We start from the raw sequence: 19,674 nt of genomic DNA, 5'->3' as shown, positions 1-19,674 counted from the left end.
TTTTTATCTCAAACCATTCCTGAAATATGGCTATGTAAACTTTTCAAAAACTGGGCAAAATTTGTGAATGGACTTTTTTTTAAATTGCCGTAGGAGCTGCCCTAATTGAGCTAGAGAACTGGGAAAGGTGTCATTTTGCAGCATTTTTCATGCTCTTTCCAGTGATAGACAAAAAACATAGCTTCTAATTAATAACCTATTCCAAAATACTAATTAATATTTTGATTTAATTTTAATTATTTACAAAAAGTACAAAATTGAAAATTTTCAAAATATTTCTATAACTAACGTCATACTATTGTAAATCACATGGCAAAATATAAATCTGGGATGATGATGGGTTCATTGTTAAAAAAAAATTATTCTGGGCTCTTGTTTTTCACTAACGGCCCTAGTTTGACCAAATTGGCCTTTAACAAACAGGAATTTCTTTAAAATATACTGAAAGGTAAGTAAAAAAAGTATTAGAAATATCAAAACATCACCTTATTAAACCAAAACTAATCAGCATATTTTATAATTAAGTTGACTGCTTATTTTAATTTCATACAACTTCACTAACAGTTTATTAACCAATATAACAAAAACAAGAAATTGAGCATTTAACTACAAACTGAAATAAAGTATGAATAAGTACAAGTATTTACATAATAGTTCTGGTCCATGATGTTTGAAATGGAACTATTAAACAAATTAAATACGTAATGCTTGTTTTTGAGTAACTGTACATAGCTAAATTAACAGAACAGGTACTAACAATAATTTTCAAATAACTTTCTACAAATATACATTAACACTAACCTGAGACAAAAATTAAGTTTTGAGTTGAGAGCAGTTTTCCAATAAATTATCTTGGAACTTCACATATTACACTTTAATAAAGCTGACTGGGTTCGGTTTACATCACTTTCATTAAGAATGTATGTTCTCCCTGTTGGAGTAAATGGATTCACTTTTGTGAGAACATCCACAACTGACACCCACATGACATCTGCATGTGCAGGATAAGAGAATGACTTAGCTGGTCCACATGGATGAAGAAAAGTTATTTTCACTTCATCAAGTTCTTCATTTTTTTCTAAAATGTACCCAAGCCATCAGTTTGTGCCATACACAGTGGTGACATAGCCTGATACATCTTGTAACTTCAGTTTGTCTGGTGGTGTAGTTACTTCCCTCTCCCAACTCTGCATATCACCTGAGAAGTATTTGACTATTAATTTTGATGTAGTGTTGGGAATGAAAGCGTGAAATTGTTGTGTTCTTTTGATTGTCAATGCCTCTTCAAGTCGGCTTTTTAAGAATATTTCTGAAGCAGCGTAGTCTTCTTGAGTGGACTGCCCACTCTCGTGCGGTTTGGATCTGATTTTGGTACTGCCTTTGCAAACTTGCACGAGCTGTCAGTCTCTTTACTGGACCCCCTACTCCATCACAAGGCCCTTTCCCATGTGCTGTGGCTGAAAAGTGCCACTCAGCTTTTATGTTGAAGTCTTCCTCATGAAGGCAAAGGTTCAGGAAGTTTTTCTTATTTTTATACTGAGCGGCAGAACCGTCAGAATAATAGTATATCTTTTTTGGAATCTTTTGAAATTTATTTGTTAGATATGAAATTAGCTTCTTTTGAAAGGTGTAAACCAAAGTTGTATTGTGCTCCAGGCAATCAGAAACAATGAAAAAGCTCATATGCTCAATTTTGTCTTCCTGTTTGTAATATATAACAAAAGGATGAATGGGAATCTGTTGTCTTGTCCAGTGGAAACTCTGAGCTTCATCCTGTAGAACTATACTATAATTTTCTGAAAACTCACATATGACAACAAATTCAGATTCCATAAGGTTTTCTCTTGTGGAGTTAAGGAATGTTTGTTGTTGCTTGGCAAGGAAGTCATGCTAAATCAAAGTCGACATCTTACTACAAAATAAATCTATGAATTCTTCAGAAGTTTTCTGAACAATTTCCAGATTACATAGGTCAACTGACATCCACTGTCGGAACTGAACTTGTTCAATTAAGTTTTCATGAAAAGAGTCTTTTAAAATTTTACGTATGACAGTTTCTCCTGGGCCATATTCACAGTTTCTCATGTTGCAATTAACTGATGATGGGTTGCAAAGCATTTTACAATGCACTGCTTATAATTGTTTAAGCTGCTGTTTGTTACTGTATTTAGTTTGGCATTTTCTATTATTAATTTTATGTTTTGGTGAGTTGTACACATGGAGACAGTGTGTGTGCCACTCCGGCCAGCTAATACACAATGTTTTGGTCTCAACTCAGCAAATTTCGAGAAACCTATTTTTATGTTAGGAAACTTGTCTTTAAAATGCTTTAAAGCTGCTTTAAGGTTACACAAAATAAGTCTTTATGATATTTTTGTTTTATTTCCACTTGTTTCTGTAATTGTCACACAATCTTTAATACCTGGCATTGCCCTGCTAACTTCATCATTTTCATAAAATGAATGTACAGTTTCAACAGTTTCTGCTGGTAAACACTTCCCTGGTTTTGGGTTTGGACCTTCCATGAATCCTTTCTCTTTCAAATTTTTTTTTTTGGACTGCCGAACAATGTAATTAGGAGCATTAAATTCCCTCATTATTTTCCTGACACTCCACTTTTCAGGTAAAGTTGTAAGAATCATTAGTTTTTTTGCTCTACTTATAGAATTTTTAAAGTTTCTTTTAAGATTTTCAAGAACAGATTCATCAGTATCAGTATCTGATGAAGTTTCAGGGGCAACAAAAAGTTTACGTGTCATTGATGAAATTTTCCTCACTTTTGATTTGGCGTAATGCCTAGATGTTACTTTTCTCTTGTCAATTGGGGACTCACCAAGCTCTTGAAGTGTTGTGTTAAATATTTTAACAGCTACTGAAGTTGGAGTGAAGTCAGGGTCTTGGTCTAGGATGATTATCTCTGATCCAGAAGATTCTTCTTCAAAACTTTCATCACTGATGGGCTCTGGTGTATTTTTCAATCTGGTTACATCTTTCCTACATGTATCACAAATCTTGGCACCACCTGGTATTTGAGGAAATAATTTGGGCATCCATGTTGTGACATTTCTCAGTTTTTTTCTGTCTCTAATAAAATGATTTGACTTCTTCAATGGATTACAACATTGCACTCTTACAGCACTGCACTTTTTACTTGGTTCCATATTTATACAAAAACCACTTATAAACTCTCCTTCGATGTATAGATTTACTTGAAAATGAAGTATTAAGTGTAATAGATACAGACTGGTCAACGCAGAGATAACAATTGATTTGCACTAAAACCACAGTGCACAATAATTCTGTAGGCACACAAAGCCTTAGAAGGTAACAATGCAGACTACATCATCTCAACAATGGCTCCAGTCCCTGAATTATTGTACAGACATCAAGCCCCATGCATACGGTCCACTACTGACGTACTACCTTAAACGTCAGTTTGGTCAAACTAGGGCCGTTAGTGAAAACAAGAGTCCTGAATAATTTTTTTTTTTAACTATGAACCCATCATTATCATCCCGCATTTATATTTTGCCACGTGATTTACAACAGTATGAAGTAGATATGGAAATATTTTGAAAATTTTCAATTATGTACTTTTTGCAAAAAAATTAAATCAAAATATTAATTACCATTTTGAAAAAGGTTATTAATTAGAAGCTATGTTTTTTTGTCTATCACTGGAAAGAGCATGAAAAATGCTGCAAAATGACATCTCTAGCTCAATTAGGGCAGCTCCTAGGGCAATTTTAAAAAAGTCTGTTCACACATATTTGGCCAGTTTTTGAGAAGTTTACATGACCATATTTCAGGAATGGTTTGAGGTAAAAAAATTGAAATTTGGTATTTTTCTTAGTTTCAGCACCCACTATAAGTATACCAACTTTCAGCAAAATCTAAGAGGGTGAGGTAAAATTTTTATTCTTGGTGTGTTGATTTGACATGGAATGACTCAACTGTTCAAGCTGGTAGAGGCTCTGTAATGCTGTGGGGCATGTTCAGTTGAAGTGGTACGGGACCCCTGATATGTTTAGATATGACTGACAGATGACATGTATGTAAGCATCCTGTGGAATCACCCTGCATCCATTCAAGTCCATTGTGCATTCCAACGGACTTGGGCAAGTCCAGTAGGGCAATGCGATATCCCACACATCCAGAATTGTTACACAGTTGTTCCAGGAACTCTTCTGAGTTTAGAAACTTCTGCTGGCCACCAAACTTCCCCGACATGATTATTGAACATATCAGGGATTCCTTGCGCAAAATATGCTGTTCATAAGAGATCTCTGCCCCCTCATACCTCTATGGACTTATGGACAAACCTGCAGGATTCATGGTGCCAATTCCCTCCAGCATTACTTCACACATTATTCGAGTCCACGACACGTCATGTCGCAGCACTTCTGCTTGCTCGCGGGGTTGCTTGCAGGGGTCCTACACGATATTAGGCAGGTGTACCAGTTTCTTTGGCTCTTTAGTATAGTACATACAAGAAAGGCATGTCCTGATGTTTAGATCACAGGCTGCTGACCATAAAACTGCAAGAAAAGTTGCAATTGTCATAGCAGTAACGCAGTCAAAAAAATTGCAGGTTTCATGTTACCACATCGAAGGTGGCCAATAAAGGAAGTGATGCACGTCTGCTGTTCCAGCAATGATGCTAAAAGCAGCTAGCAAGTTAAAGGCAGAAAATGGCTTACTGGTACTGTCAAAGAATAAAATAATGTGGATAAAGAAAGTTTCAGTCCAAAAGTATTTGTTGTCAAACAAAATGAAAGATATATTTACTGCTTATTTTCTAAATTCTGTGAAATTATTCCAAAATGCTGCATCATAGTTGGAATTCTAGCAAAATATTTGGTCTGTTACTAAAATGTAAAAATGATGCTTGCAATCACCCAATTAAAGAAGATTATAAAAGTTTAACTGCTAAAACAGCACATAATTTGGAATCCAAGTATTGTAGGCCAGATATTTTTACCCAAAACAAAAATTGTTTGTTCATAGAAGGTGAAAAAAGTTGTGAATTCCAAAATAGCACGAAACAACCTAAATTAACAAGTAAACATTTCTAAAAGTCAAGAGACTTTTTACTTTAATGTAAACAGATACAATGAATAACACCTTTAACAGGTTTTACATCATTTTCAAATATGCTTACTGAAGAACTCTTCATGTTCTTTGTTTTTAATAGCAGTCAAATCACGTTTTTGACCTCCTTCATTACCTTTCAAGCCATCTGTCTGAAAAATGAAATAAACTTTTCCTGACCAAAGAAAATGAGCTTGTTTCAATTGCACAAAGGAAACTCAGGTCTTAGACGACCCTTTCAAGATACACGATTTTGAAAAACCGTGTAAAATTAATGAAAACATTATGTGAATCAACTTTAATCTTCAGTAATCAAGAGACCACTTGCACAGCCTTATGACATGCTGGCTGGCTGCAAAAAAAGAGGAAAAAACATTGGCAATGGATATTCATCCTATCATAACAAACAAGCAGCCGAAACGTCATCCAAATTTGTCACAAGATTTAAGAGCTACTTGACAGCAAACAGAGAAATCTAGTGCTCAGTATACGCTATATTGAGCAATTGTTCAGTAATTAGGCTGTTGTATCCTAAACAGTGAAGAAAGTCACAAAGTTCCAGCATAATTTGCCCTTATCTCATGAGCAAACATAAAGCAAACTTCACTTGTTTCAGTGTCACGATATGGAAATGCTGGACTTTATGAAAGCATAGCTTCATATGCATACATAGTGGAATTATTTCATCAAAATCTGCGAGGGAGGGGATTATGGGGCCAGGGAGGGGTGGGGGGGAGGGGGGGGGGGGGAGGGTGGTAGGAGCGAGGTACTTGGGGCTTTGTTTATATTTTAAGCACTTGAAATGAAATGACCCATAAGTAAGTACACTGAACAATTGAAACAACTGTTGCAAAAGCAAACAAGTAGCCACAAGGAAAGGGATTCCTCACTGCCTAAAGACTGTGAAGATAGAATTATGAGGGAAAATGAAAGCTGGTAGCTAGGGGTAGTAATAACTAATGATAATTCCATTAGCAGGGCATCGGAAATGGCGACCATAGCATGGCATACACTCTCTGGAGCAGCACTTGGCAAAGCATACATGTAATGAATCTGAAACCATCTGGATTTAGCCCAAGCATCATTTCAAGCTACATCTACCATTTCAGAACACTACAGGCTGGTGCTAACATGAAGTCATATCCTCAGAATGCAAATGTGAAAGGAGAGAAAGCAAACTGAGCCAAATGATCAAAATGAAAAAGAATCAAATCAAATTCGTACTTCTATTACCTTTGACTCAAAGGAGTGACTAAGATATCGTCCTGACCACTACGCTCCGATGCCAACAGATCTACGGAGTCAAAAAAGATGACACCTTTATTTCTTCCTGTTCTAACAGTGAGGTTGTGTGGTTTCTGAGGCTGGCAGACATCGAAAACCACAGACTGGAGGTGTATTTGTTTATGGGACATCATACCACTTTTTTAAGGAAACCGGAACTGCAATGGATCTCTCTCCATATGGTAGTCTTTCTAAAAGTGTCCTGCTGCAATCAAGGACAACTGTCACAATCTCAGTTAACCTATTAATTGAAAGTGGGTTGTTACCTTTTTTCAGAAACTGGGAAAGCAGCTCTCCAACTGCTCAGGGCATACTTGTAGGGCCAGTCAAATTCAGATCTCTATGACTGCTGCTGATCAGCACATCAATTTATAAGAATCCTTAATTTAATGACTGGTCAAAATTACAATGCTCATTTCTCAATCACTCCTTACAATGTTACTTGCCATTCAAACTTCATTCTCCATATTTCTTGAAGAAATGAGGCTTGACACATGAACATTTTAGAAGTGAGATCACTGTAAAGAGTGAAAAAAATGTCAATTTAACCCCTCCCCCACTTCTTCAATAAATAAATAAATACATAATCCCAATTTTTAATTTGTAATTTCTAATCATGCCTCTATGACATTGCAACACTGAATTTTTCTGCAAGAATTATGACTTGGGGTAAGGTGTGATGAGTGATAAGGAAGGGGTGTGAGAAGTTGAAATTTCTATCTAAGTGGTTATTAAGATTACAAAAATTTGAGGATCACATCCCTTTATCGGCCCTCTGTCTGTGTTTGGCAAAGTGACAACAGATTTTCTAAGACCTTAAAATATTCAAAGACATTAGAGTTGGTGACTCATCATGGAAACCTATATCTACACAAAATGTGTGTGTTACTCTTAATTCTGTTCACGTGCTAAATTTCAACAGATGCTTCAGTACTAACTTATTATGGATGGAGAGCTAAATATGTAAAAACGTTAGAACTGGAAACAGGTATACAGTATAACTGAATGTGCAGAGTCAAGATTTGCGATTATGTAAGGTATCATTGTGTTTAAAAATGATACAGGTCTACCTACAATGATTAAATACTGCCGTTGGTTATTATTTTGTAGGGCAGATAATGCAAGCATCTGCTCTTTCCATTTAATTTAGCAGCTATGGATATTCAAGTAGTTACAATTACCAAAAAACTATGTCACTTTTTGACAGCTGACAACAGACTAAATACACTGAAGTGCCAAAGAAACTGGTACAGGCATGCGTATTCAAATACAGATAAATGTAAACAGGCAGAATACTGTGCTGTGGTCGACAATGCCTATATAACACAATAAGTGTCTGGCGCAGTTGTTAGATCAATTACTGCTGCTACAATTGCAGCTTATTAATATTCAAGTGTGTGTGAACATGGTGTTATAGTCAGCAAACGAGCAATGGGACACAGCACCTCTGAGCTAGTGATGAAGTGGGGATTTTTCCATATGACAATTTCATGAGTGTACTGTGAATATCAGGAATCCGGTAAAACATTAAGACTCCGATATCACTGCAGCCGGAAAAAGATCCTGCAAGAATGGGACTGACGACGACTGAAGAGAATTGTTCAAAGTGACAGAAGACCGACCCTTCCGCAAATTGCTACAGATTTCGGTGCTGGGCCATCAACAAGTGTCAGTATGTGAACCATTGAACGAAACATCATCAATATGGGCTTTCGGAGCCAAAGGTTCACTCATGTAACCTTGTTGACTGCACAATACAAAACTTTACACCTTGCCTGGGCCCATCAAGAACTGACTTGGAACTGTTGGTGACTGGAAACATGATGCCTGGTTGGACGAATCTCATTTCAAATTGTTTCGAAAGGATAGACCCATATGAGTATGGAGACAATCTCATGAATCCATGGACCCTGCATGTCAGCAGGGGACTGTTCAAGCTGGTACAGGCTCTGTAATGCTGTGGAGCATGTGCAGTTGAAGTGGTACAGGACCCCTGATACGTCTAGATACAACTGACAGATGACATGTATGTAAGCATCCTGTGTAATCACCCTGCATCCATTCAAGTCCATTGTGCATTCCGGCAGACTTGGGCAAGTCCAGCAGGGCACTGCGGCATCCCACACATCCAGAACTGTTACACAGTTGCTCCAGGAACTCTTCTGAGTTTAGAAACTTCTGCTGGCCACCAAACTTCCCAGACATGAACATTATTGAGCATATCTGGGATTCCTTGCACAAAATATGCTGTTCATAAGAGATCTCTGCCCTCTCATACCTCTATGGATTTATGGCCAAACCCGCAGGATTCATGGTGTCAATTCCCTCTAGCACTACTTCTGACATTAGTCAAGTCCATGACATGTTGTCTGCATGCTCACGGAGGCCTACACGATATTAGGCAAATGTACCAATTTCTTTGGCTCTTCAGTGTATATGATACGGGTACCCATTTTTTCAGACATGTTTACCAGTATAACAAAGAAAAAACTGCATCAATCTAACTGATACAATGTGCAAAATTACAAAATTCTAATGTCTTAGTTATAAAATACACTTGTAAATAAATTTCCAAATATGAGAGGTAATTTTTAGATAATAAATTGCATAGAAGCTAAGTCCATAGAATGATCTGAGGAGAATCAGCAAACAACAGTAAGTTGAGTGAGGCTGCACCAAACGGGGAAACCGAACTCCCAAAATGTAGATGTAAACTATTAGGTTCACACAGAAGTTCGTAGTGTTTTTCTATACATTTAATAAACACAACAGATATGTATAACAGACTTTAGTAATCAATAATATAGTCTCCTTCACTACGTACAACAATCTGCAATGTCGGTGCAACTTTTTGATTCCACAAATGTAGAAATCACATAGTTTTGAGGCGAAGAATTTGTCAAGCATTTCTGGAGTGCTATTTCATCCAGGAAAGAAGTTCCTCAAAGGTTTCTCGATAGTTTGTGGAGGAGATGAAAATCTGTGGGCACAAGATCAGGTAAATAAGGTCAGTGTGGACAGACTTTACAATCTTACACCGGTATAGGGTTTTGTAGGTCTAGCAGGATGCAGGTGAGCATTATCTGAAACCTGAATCACTTCACGCAGTCTTCCTGGTTGTTGTTCTTCGAGTGGCAAGAAGCGTTAGTGAAGGTTACACCTCAGGGAAGCAATCTGTAGTACACCACACTATTGCCGTGCCACCAGATACATAACATTACCTTTTGTGGACGAACATATGTCTTTGCAGAGGGATTTGCTACTTTGTTTTGGCTTAATCATTCCTTTCTTTACCTTACATTTGCATAAAGACACCATTTCTCATCATCAGTAATAATACAATACAGGAACGGTCAGTTTCGCTCACGAGCCAGTTGACGACGACCGAGCAGATATGCACTGATGGCCATCCACTGATTTTTGCAAGAAAACCATCTTCTTGCAGACCTCTATCCAACGGCATTATCCCTACGCACAGTGCAAACGTTTCTGGCTACCTCCGATGCTGTCACCCCTCACTTGATTCAGACAGCAGAGTATTTCGGAAATGTTTCGATTTCTACACACAGTACTCCATTTTCTAGTGGCCACAGCTCCACTCACTAATGACAAAATACAATATATAAACTCAAACAGCAACCGTGAACTATAAATAAAAAATGACAACTGGTAAATAAACCCATAGCAACCTGTATACCAACAGGCAAAACAAAAATGCTACGAACATATGCCCCTCCTAGTACTAAAAAGAAGCAGCAGTTCTCTCATTTACACCGTTGTACGGCCATAATTTGCAGAACAGTGTTCATCATCAAAATGCCTAGTGAAATACTGGAGACTGCGAGTGCACACTTGGATTTAACTGCATAAATTAAATGATGGAAAACCCAGGATGCTGTAACAACAATACCGCGAAAAGGGCAGATTGTTACCCACCACAGAGGGGCGGTGTTGAGTTGCAGGCAGGCACAAAAATCACCACTGTCTCTAGCCGCACTTTAGAAGTGGGTCTGTAGCCCAAAAGCTCAAATGTATATAGCTGTATTTTTGTTGGGCCTGTCTGCAGTCAACATTTCCTCTATATAGCCAGTAGCAAGGTATCGTAATAATAATTGTCTCCCGCACACCACATACATCGGCACCATGATTCTGGGATTTTAGGAGACGTACTGACTACAGGTAGAATCTGCCCAGCACATTTAACAACGTGGGCTTTTTTTGGGTCAGTTTCACACATCAGTTAGACAAATTGCAAACTTTTTGAAAAATTCTCTCATACTTTGACATGGATAACACTAGACAGAGACGGGTGGAGGTACACCAATTCTGTCCTGGGGTACAACAGGATGGGTGGCAACAGAAGGGGCATCCGGCTACTGTCTATCACTAACATCACCAAATACAGAGCCCAGAACAACTCGCCACACACACACACACACACACACACACACACACACACAGAGAGAGAGAGAGAGAGAGAGAGAGAGAGAGAGAGAGAGAGAGAGAGAGGAGGGGGCGAAACCTAGTTACACCCTGGCTTGGATGACCGTTTGTATGATTGTTCCTATCATCTGTAAAAATAATTGAGATTGTGTTAGAAAATAAAAAATCAAGTATTTTAGCCATGGCAGTATCTCCGAACTATGAACTATGTACTTTGTGGAGTCGCTTCCGAACTTACGTCATTGACGAGGTACTGGACGAGCACGGCGAAAGCCTCGAAACCGGTGGCGCTGTGGCGCAGCTGCTGCAGCTGGGCGCGCGTGGGCACGGCCGGGGCGGCTTGCAGCTGCGGCTGCAATTTGCCGGCCGGCTCCTTGAGCGGCGCGCCGCTGCCCGCCACGCGGTTGTGATCTGCAACAAAGCATCACGCCGTTAGGGGGGATTCGTGAGCTGAACAGAAAGGGCGGAGGGGTGTGGAAGACGTAACCGCTTTAATGGGTGAAAACTGCTTGCAGGTACACTGCAGTATTTAACAAAGAGATAGGATGTACGTCTTTCTTATAAATACCTCTTCATTAAAAGTCAAATTGTACGGCAAATAATAATTTCACTTCTAATTATTATTCCAGTAACAGTCCATGATAGTGATTAGTTGAAGATGATTTATTATTAGCTGCTTCGAACAACGTGAGATGATCAGGAAAAGAACTCAAGTCGTCCTCTCCCAGAAACACAACCCAGTTCATCTGAGAATACACTTTTCGTCGGGAGAGGATTATGGTAGTCCTCCTCTGGTCAGTGCTTGTAATTACTGTAATTCACCATTAACTTAAGACACAACCATCACTAAATAAGCTTCACTGTCTCAGATATCACTGGCATTTCGTAACTATCGAACACAGAAAAAATGTATTTATGTACGTAACTGCTTTACACTCACGCTTCACCATCATTGACACACAGTTTGATGAGCATATCACATGCAATGATGACAACTCTACATCACGAACAATTCAAACAATTCTCAATCAGAGCTAAATATACTAAACTAAAGTTACAAGAGAAGTCTGAAAATAGGTTACTGCATTGTCTCTCACCGTTTCCGTATTGAATGGCCGGGAAGTCTGGTGAACAGAAAGCATCTTTCAAGCTACGCAAACGCCTTATAAAAAACGATCTCACACACTCCATGACTGACACTGAAGGCTACCCATAACGGTCCCAGATGTAGCGATGTAAGCCAAACTGTATCGTTTCGATGTTGCTCTGTCTAGAGCTGCAAACGGAATGCTGGCGCCACAACCTACAATGGCACGCTGCGCAATGTATACAATATCTAAAGCTGTTTTCTATCAGAAAACGACAACCATCCTTTTTGTAGTTGTCCTACTAAAATTCATGACCACATGTTGTTGGGAGTAACGAAAGGCATGTTCTGGTGTCACAAATTCAAGCAGATCGTCAAAATATCTGTACCTTTTATTAATTCACACAGTGCAAAGACTTACAAGTGATGTGAGATACAACTACTTTTATAACTGGCTAAACCACCATTCACGTCGAGCAAAGATTCTGTTGTTTGCCTGAAACGAACAAATGAAAGCGTAAAACCGCCATTCAAAGAGTACGGCGTAAACAGAAATACGGCAAACTCAGAAAGTTATGACAAATCAAAATAAATTAGTAGTTAAACCTCCAACAATCAAACTAAGGTATTTCATGCGTTGGTCCTCTCACTGGCATCATTCTTGATATATCCTATACTTTCTACGCAGTTACCAAGTTGTCGTTGATATTTTTGTACAGGTTAAGTACTGTACAGGGGAAAACGTAGAAACGGGAGAGGGTTGATGAACGTGCTTCTTACTCGAATCGAGTGCTAAAAAAGTAAGTACCGCATACGATATTTTAACAGAAAAAGTTCTGAATCCTGGCACCACTTATGATAATGAAACGCTGAAAATAATCAACGTTCTATCCGCTTTTAGGAAACGATGTTGAATAAGCAAAATAGCTAAAACCACGCAACAAACTGCGGCTCCCCTGTCTGCCACGAACACTGCAAAGAACTGAGAACGGTAACTGCGGCCGTCACATTGTAAGGCACCTCATATGAGAGAGGGGAGTCGTGTGTGTTGATGGGGGGAGAGGGGTGGAGGTAAGCTTGCACGGGGAGCACAGGAAAAAGCTCGCGTGAAGTTAAACGTTACAGGGTGTTGCGGTCGCCAACAAATCTGTATCGTCGCGGATGTTTGGCCACGTCGCACTCTGAAGGAAAGTGGTTGACCGCCGTCCAGCTTTACGCGTGAGAACACTCCCCACAAAATCTCAATGGTTGCTGGCGGTTATTACAGGCGCATTTGTAGAACAGTTCAAAAACGAACTGTCGCCTGATGCGACACGCATTTTGCTACAATTTAGTTCACATTAAACAATTAAAAATGCTAACAATTCTAGCACCAAGTGTGGATTTTCATTTTGTTTGCACTTTAATGTGTATTCTATATTTTGTCTCTAAAACACATACCTACGTTTCGTTCTTGTTTGTTCATCACATACACCATAAGCAAACGAGCGAAGCCAGTTTATTTGCCACTTATAATAATTTCCGTAACGCTGTCGCTGCTCCACACTTAATACTTAAAGTCAGTCATTGTTCGCGAGGTCGAGTTGGACTAGAGTTGCCACCCTTGGCAGGTCGAAAGTTGGGACACTTCAAACAAAAGGTAGCACTTAATATATTAGATGCGCAATTCTTACTAACGTTAGTCACTTTTTATCACTTCAATCTACCACGCTACTGCTCCTCTACACTCCGTGAAACTTGGCATCATGATCGCGAGCACACCTTCAGTTGTGCATGTTACAAGGAGCTATTGCGCATGCGCAACTCGCGTGACGTAATTACCATTTGCACAGCTAGCCCTTGCCACTGAACTAGAGGTGGTAGCACACTGCAGCAGACTTTTATCCCCGTTCGCTCGGCATAAATCCTGCTAATATGCAGATATGCTAATTCACTCACTATTTACTGTAGTAAAACTATATCAGATTTCAATATATGTTAAAGTTGTACGTACAGTAAACCTATTTTTTGACTTTTCTGAACGAATTATAGTATATTAAGTTATGAGGCACTGAGACTCATACGGGCCTAAAGCAGAACATAGTCGATTGTGAGATTGTAGCGTTTATTCATGTTCCTAAACTCTGTTAATTTTATGGCGAGTCAAGTTCATCTGTGCTGTAGTCCTTGAAAATTCACGAAAAGCGTTATCACTGGTTTCTCTGATATTCACTTAAATGTGGGACCGATGACGATATGCTGTAGGCCCTTATTGATCTCAGCGCCTCATTTGTATTCTAGTCAAGTGATCACGTTGGTAGACATTACAATTTAAATTTAATCATTTCCACAAACGGCACTTTGCGTTTGAAGTTGGTTGTTCACTGTGCGGGAACAGGCATTCGTGTGCAGTGTAAACATGAACTATGCTGAATCTATCTTGAATGTTAACTGAAAAGTAAAGTTATGAGAACGGGTCGCGAGTCGTGCTTGGGTAGCTCAGTCGGTAGAGCACTTGACCCCGAAAGGCATAGGTCCCTAGTTCGAGTCTTGGTCCAGCACACAGCTTTAATCCGTCAAGAAGTTTCGTATCAACGCACACTCCGCTGCAGAGCGAAAATCTCATCCTAGGAACAGAAAATAAAATTATCAGGAGTAGTTAGCCGCAAAGGAACTAGGGCCTCCGAGAACAGATCCTTTGATTGAGACAGTGACCAAACCAAATAAGCATTACTACTAGTGAACATTTAACAAAGATGTGTACAATTAGCACAAGTTATTGTGGAAAAGCACAAAAACTCCCACTTACACAAAAATCCGAAATGGAGAGTTGCGAAAGCTTACACATTATTTCGTTATCGCCCTAAACTGTACTTAATTATGTACAAAACAACTAAATTCCACAAAACAATTCTTTGTTTTGTCAGGTAAGTTTGCATATTATTATTATTATTATTATTATTATTATTATAGACAGTGACCGAAGTTCTATAAACTTGTTGATAAGCGTAACTTTCATACCGCAGATGCTATTAATTTCACCCTCTCAAATTCATCTGAATCCAAAAATTTGTTAAACTGTATACTCACGAGCCGCCACTGATTCTGAGAATATGTTATTTTGTTATTTTCCTTGCAGTGTCGACAAACATTACAATCAGCTCAGGTATTTTTTTGAAGTTTTACACAATTTGAACAATTTGGTGTCAATTCTTTGTAATGTTTATTACACATTTATTAATGGAATTAGTGTCGCCTGGGTCTTCTGTACATATTTTGATTAGTGTACAACGAGATGACTGATGTGGAAACGGTGAAGGCGAAAGAAAAAGGAAGAATAAAGACACCTAATGAAAGTCTGCACGCAATGGCGTGAGGCTGAGACTACTGTAATACAATGAGGAGACAAAACTCATAGGACAGCGATATGCACGTACACAAATGGCGATAGTATCGCGTACAGTGCATAAAAGGGCAGTGCATTGGCGGAGCTGTCATTTGTATTCAGATGATTCCTGTGAAATGGTTTCCAACGTGATTATTGTCGCACGACGGGAATTGATATACTTTGAACGCGGAATGGTAGCTGGACATAGACGCATTTAAGATATTTCGGAAATCATTAGGGAATTTGATGTTTCGAGATCGCAGTGTAAAGAGTGTGCCGAGAATACCAAATTTCAGGCATTACCTCTAACCGTGGGCAACGCACTGGCCGACGTTCTTCACTTAACGACCGAGAGCAGAGGCTTTGGCATCGAGCTGTCGTGGTAACAGACAGAAGAGCGACGCGAGTGCCTTGGCTAACAGCACGACATTACCTGCAGGGCCTCTCCTGGGCTCGTGACCATATCGGTTGGACCCTACTGACTGGTGGCCTGGTCAGATGAGTCCCTATTTCAGCGGGTAAGAGCTGATGTTAGGGTGTGAGTGCGTCGCAGACCCCCCACGCAGCCATGGACCAAAGTTGTCAACAAGAAACTGTGTAAGCTAGTGGTGGCTCCACAATGGTGTTGACTGTGTTTACATGGAATGGACAAGTCTCTCTCTTCCAAATGAACCCATCATTGACTGGAAATGGTTATGTTCGGCTACTTGGAGACCGTTTGCAGCCATTCGTGTTCCAAAACAACGAAGGAATTTTTATGGATGACAATGCGCCATGTCATCGGGGCACAATTGCTCGAGATTGTTCTTCAAACCACTCACGACAATGCGAGCGAAAGATTTGACCAACCTGATCCCCCGAAATGAAACCCATCGAACATTTATGGGACGTAATCGAGATGTCCTGCAACGGTAACGCTTTCGCAATTACGGACTGCTATATAGACAGCGTGGCTCAATATTTCGGCAGTGGACTTTCAAAGACTTGATGAGTCCCTTGTACGTCGGAGTTTGCACTACGCCCGGAAAAAGGTGGTCCGACACGAAATTAGGAGGTATCCCGTGATTTTTGTCAACTCGGTATATATGTGATACAAGAAGTACTGTTTCTTTGTGGATGTCACTGAACTTAATGAAGAGGGACGATACAGTCGAAACTTTTACTAGCTCTTCCGGAGACATGCTTTATGGAAAAAAATACTCACTAATAGAAGGTTAGACTACTGCATTATTTTGGGCCTTGATGCGCTAGACAACTTCAACTTCACCTTCACCTTTCTGTGCACAGAATTAGCGAAAGTTTTGTCACTGGGCACTGACTGTGTAGGACAGTCTTCTCAAATGAAATGAGAGCCTGGGTATGGCAGTTTACAAATCCAAATGTTCAGAGTCGGTTTGATTTTCTTATAGCGGTGTCCTACGTTAGCCGAAGAAGCGACATCTGCCTTCGCGACATTGCAGCTTCAAGCAACAGCGCGGGCGATATTTGGTGTCCTACGTATGATCGAAAATTTCGAGCTACACCTGGCTGCTACGGCCGACAAGTTGTTTCTATAAAATGGCGCGCATGAACGGTAGCATATTGTGGCTCGAGAGAAAGGCAACAAAATTAGTTTTACTTAGGAAAATAAGGGCGATAAAGAAGCGCTGTGCGTGTAGTTTGCAGAGGGAAAATTTCGTAATTTATATCATAAGCTACGAAGATCACCAAACAGTTTTTTCTCATATACGCGAATGAGCAGAGATATGTTCGACTAGCTAATCAGTGAATTAAACACTAATGTTTCTTACATACACTCAAATTTCAACAGCCGATACGTTCGGAAGAATTAGTTTACTCCTGTTGAGCTCGAAGGGTAGTGATTACTTAGGAGTAACCTTTATGAACGTATGTCATTTGGTTCTTCTATATGTTAATGCTGCATCATGTGCATAATAGTTTGCAGCAGTTCTTGTAATTTTATTACGGAACAGAAGATGGTGACTGAAGTTTTGCAAAAATCTGTTCCTACAGTAAAGGTTTTTATAGCGATCTCGGCTCAGAACTCGTTCCTCTTCCTCCTGAGTTCAGAAGAATGTCTGACTTCGAAAAAAAATGAATCATTTTTCCCCATGAGGAGTCTATGGGGCAGTGGTAGCATCTTTGGCTGAAGTGCCATTGATCCTGGGTTCGGACCCACCTGCTATTTACGTTTTAACTGACTCGACTACAATCGTATCACCTGCTGTGTGTGCCAAGTTTTATCAGTACTCTTCACACAGCATCGAAAGTATATATCTTAGGTCTTGCCAAAGTGATTGATAAAGCGTACACACACCTATCCTAGTGTATCACACACATTTAATTTCTAATAGAAAACAATGAGCAACCATGAAATTTTACTGATACTTGGTTGTTGGGAACACAATTCATCAGTCATCAATGGTGATTCCAAGAGTTTCAATTAATTTAAATAATCTGCATTTATAAATCATACAAAATTTTTCAAAAACTGTATTGCGAAATCATTTGCCTAAAAGTAGGAAGTAAAATAGATTAGAGAAACATTCGGTGCAACTCATTTGCTGTACCTGATTTCGAGCATCATTAAAAGGGACATAAAATGTGCCTCTTACTTTTAGACAAATTACTTCACAAAACATGTGACCCATTTTTTCATTATTTATTTTCATGTTTTATTCAGAAAACATGATCTTACTGACGCCAAATTTGCCTTCATAGCGAGTTATGACCACGAAATGTGCTAAATTTAGTACCTGACTCGAAGGAAGCCTTTTTGACAGTTAAATATCACACTAACGTATCTTTTTATGTACGAAACAGTCGATGAGATCAGGTTTTTGAAACTTCAGCAACTTTTTGTTAAGTATTTCAATATCCCCTTAACTCACTAAGCTATTTTTTAATTACCAGATTACTTTCAAGTAATTAAATATTTGTTTGCAAAACTAGCCTGTTTGCTATTTGTCACTCTTAACTGGGCTATAAACCTACTGTGTATTTTATAGGGAATCGTCTTTTCGTTCCTCTCAAACATTCGACCAACACATTTCGAATGTTAATCACACAACAAGATACGTCCTCTTTGTGTGCCGTCATTTGCAGGAAATCTCGTACTGATATCCTGAATCGATTATAAAAATAAAGATCTTAGAATAAAAAGAGATATCATTCTGCTCTGAACTTTAAATACAATTTAGATATGTTGGCTACATTTCATACGCAATAATGTATGACCCAAAATAACTATGTGCAAGGTCTACGCAAGCTCAGAACACGCTTACGCGGAACCGTTCGTGTGCGAGGTCGTGAAAGGACAATGATGTTTACGGCACCTGATGCGCCACCATATTGTCGGCAAAAGGGGGCGGGACTGGACGTATCCAATGGTGAGCACAGCTGATGCTACGAAGCACAGTTCAAATGCTTAGTCGACGAGTAACAAACAACAGAGCTACGGTGCTGGTGGTGTCGATACAAAGCAGAGAAATCTCCACAATAAACAAAGCAAACATTGCATTACATCTACAGCAGTTGCTGAAGTTGACGTTTCGTCAGAAGGGAACCCAACGACTTTCGCAGAGCGAGAACAAAGTGGCAGATGAAATACTAGAGTTTCTGCAAGACGAGTCGGTGGAATGTGTGGTGTCGTATACGCTCGACTGTGCGAATAATGTACTTCAAGAACAACACGTGCTTCACAAGTGAAAGCGATACTGAAACCGTGTCGAGCCATGTAGTTCATCATCCTTGCAGGACAGAGAACCATAAATCGTGCCACCGGTTAAACGTAGTAAAGGACACTCATCGAAGGAGCATGTACTAAAACCTTACGTACTTGGAATATCATCCCCAGCATAGTAAAAAAACAATTAGAAACATATTTCGAACAGTCCACAGCAATATGATCGTGCACTGAATGAGGAAAAAATACCGATATTCAAGAGAGGCCAAGGCGCACTTGTTACAAAAACTTGTAAACCCGTCTATTCGTGTGAATCGATGTTCGAGGGTGGCTAACGCACCTGTCTAGTAAGCAGGAGAACTGGATTCGATTCCCAGCATTGGTACAATTTTTCAGTCGCCGCTTTAGGCTATATACACAAAATCATATCTGTACGAGACCAGTAAATGTCTCTGTATTTATGTCATTTCTACGATAATGATGGAAGCTGAAGAAATGAATTAAAATTTGTGCTACGGCTGGGGCTCGGGCCCGGGCCTCCTTGCTTACTAGGCAGGTATGCTAGCTAGTGCACCGCCACAGCATGACAAGTAACATAGCTGCACAGACTGCCCTAGTCCAGTGCCCTCCCCAACGCAATCTCCATGAAAATTTAATTATGTCATTTCATTTGTATGACTACAAAAACTGTTGATTGCGCACTTCGAGGGTGCTCCA

The 19,674-nt window shown here is 39.5% G+C and overlaps 1 protein-coding gene across 1 annotated transcript in view; it reads right to left on the bottom strand.

The window, feature by feature from the left end:
- The window catches only part of LOC124803461 (translation initiation factor IF-2), a 562,926-nt gene that overhangs the window by 10,849 nt on the left and 532,403 nt on the right, over positions 1-19,674 (bottom strand). The window contains exon 9 of the mRNA XM_047264651.1: positions 11,057-11,229. Within this exon, the coding sequence (XP_047120607.1) occupies positions 11,057-11,229 (173 nt within the window). The remainder of the gene's footprint in view (positions 1-11,056; positions 11,230-19,674) is intronic.

Source organism: Schistocerca piceifrons, chromosome 6 (genome assembly GCF_021461385.2).
Source record: "Schistocerca piceifrons isolate TAMUIC-IGC-003096 chromosome 6, iqSchPice1.1, whole genome shotgun sequence".
Taxonomy (NCBI): domain Eukaryota; kingdom Metazoa; phylum Arthropoda; class Insecta; order Orthoptera; family Acrididae; genus Schistocerca; species Schistocerca piceifrons.
The sequence above is the reverse complement of the archived record's forward strand: the minus strand, read 5'-3'. Positions and strand labels throughout refer to the sequence as shown.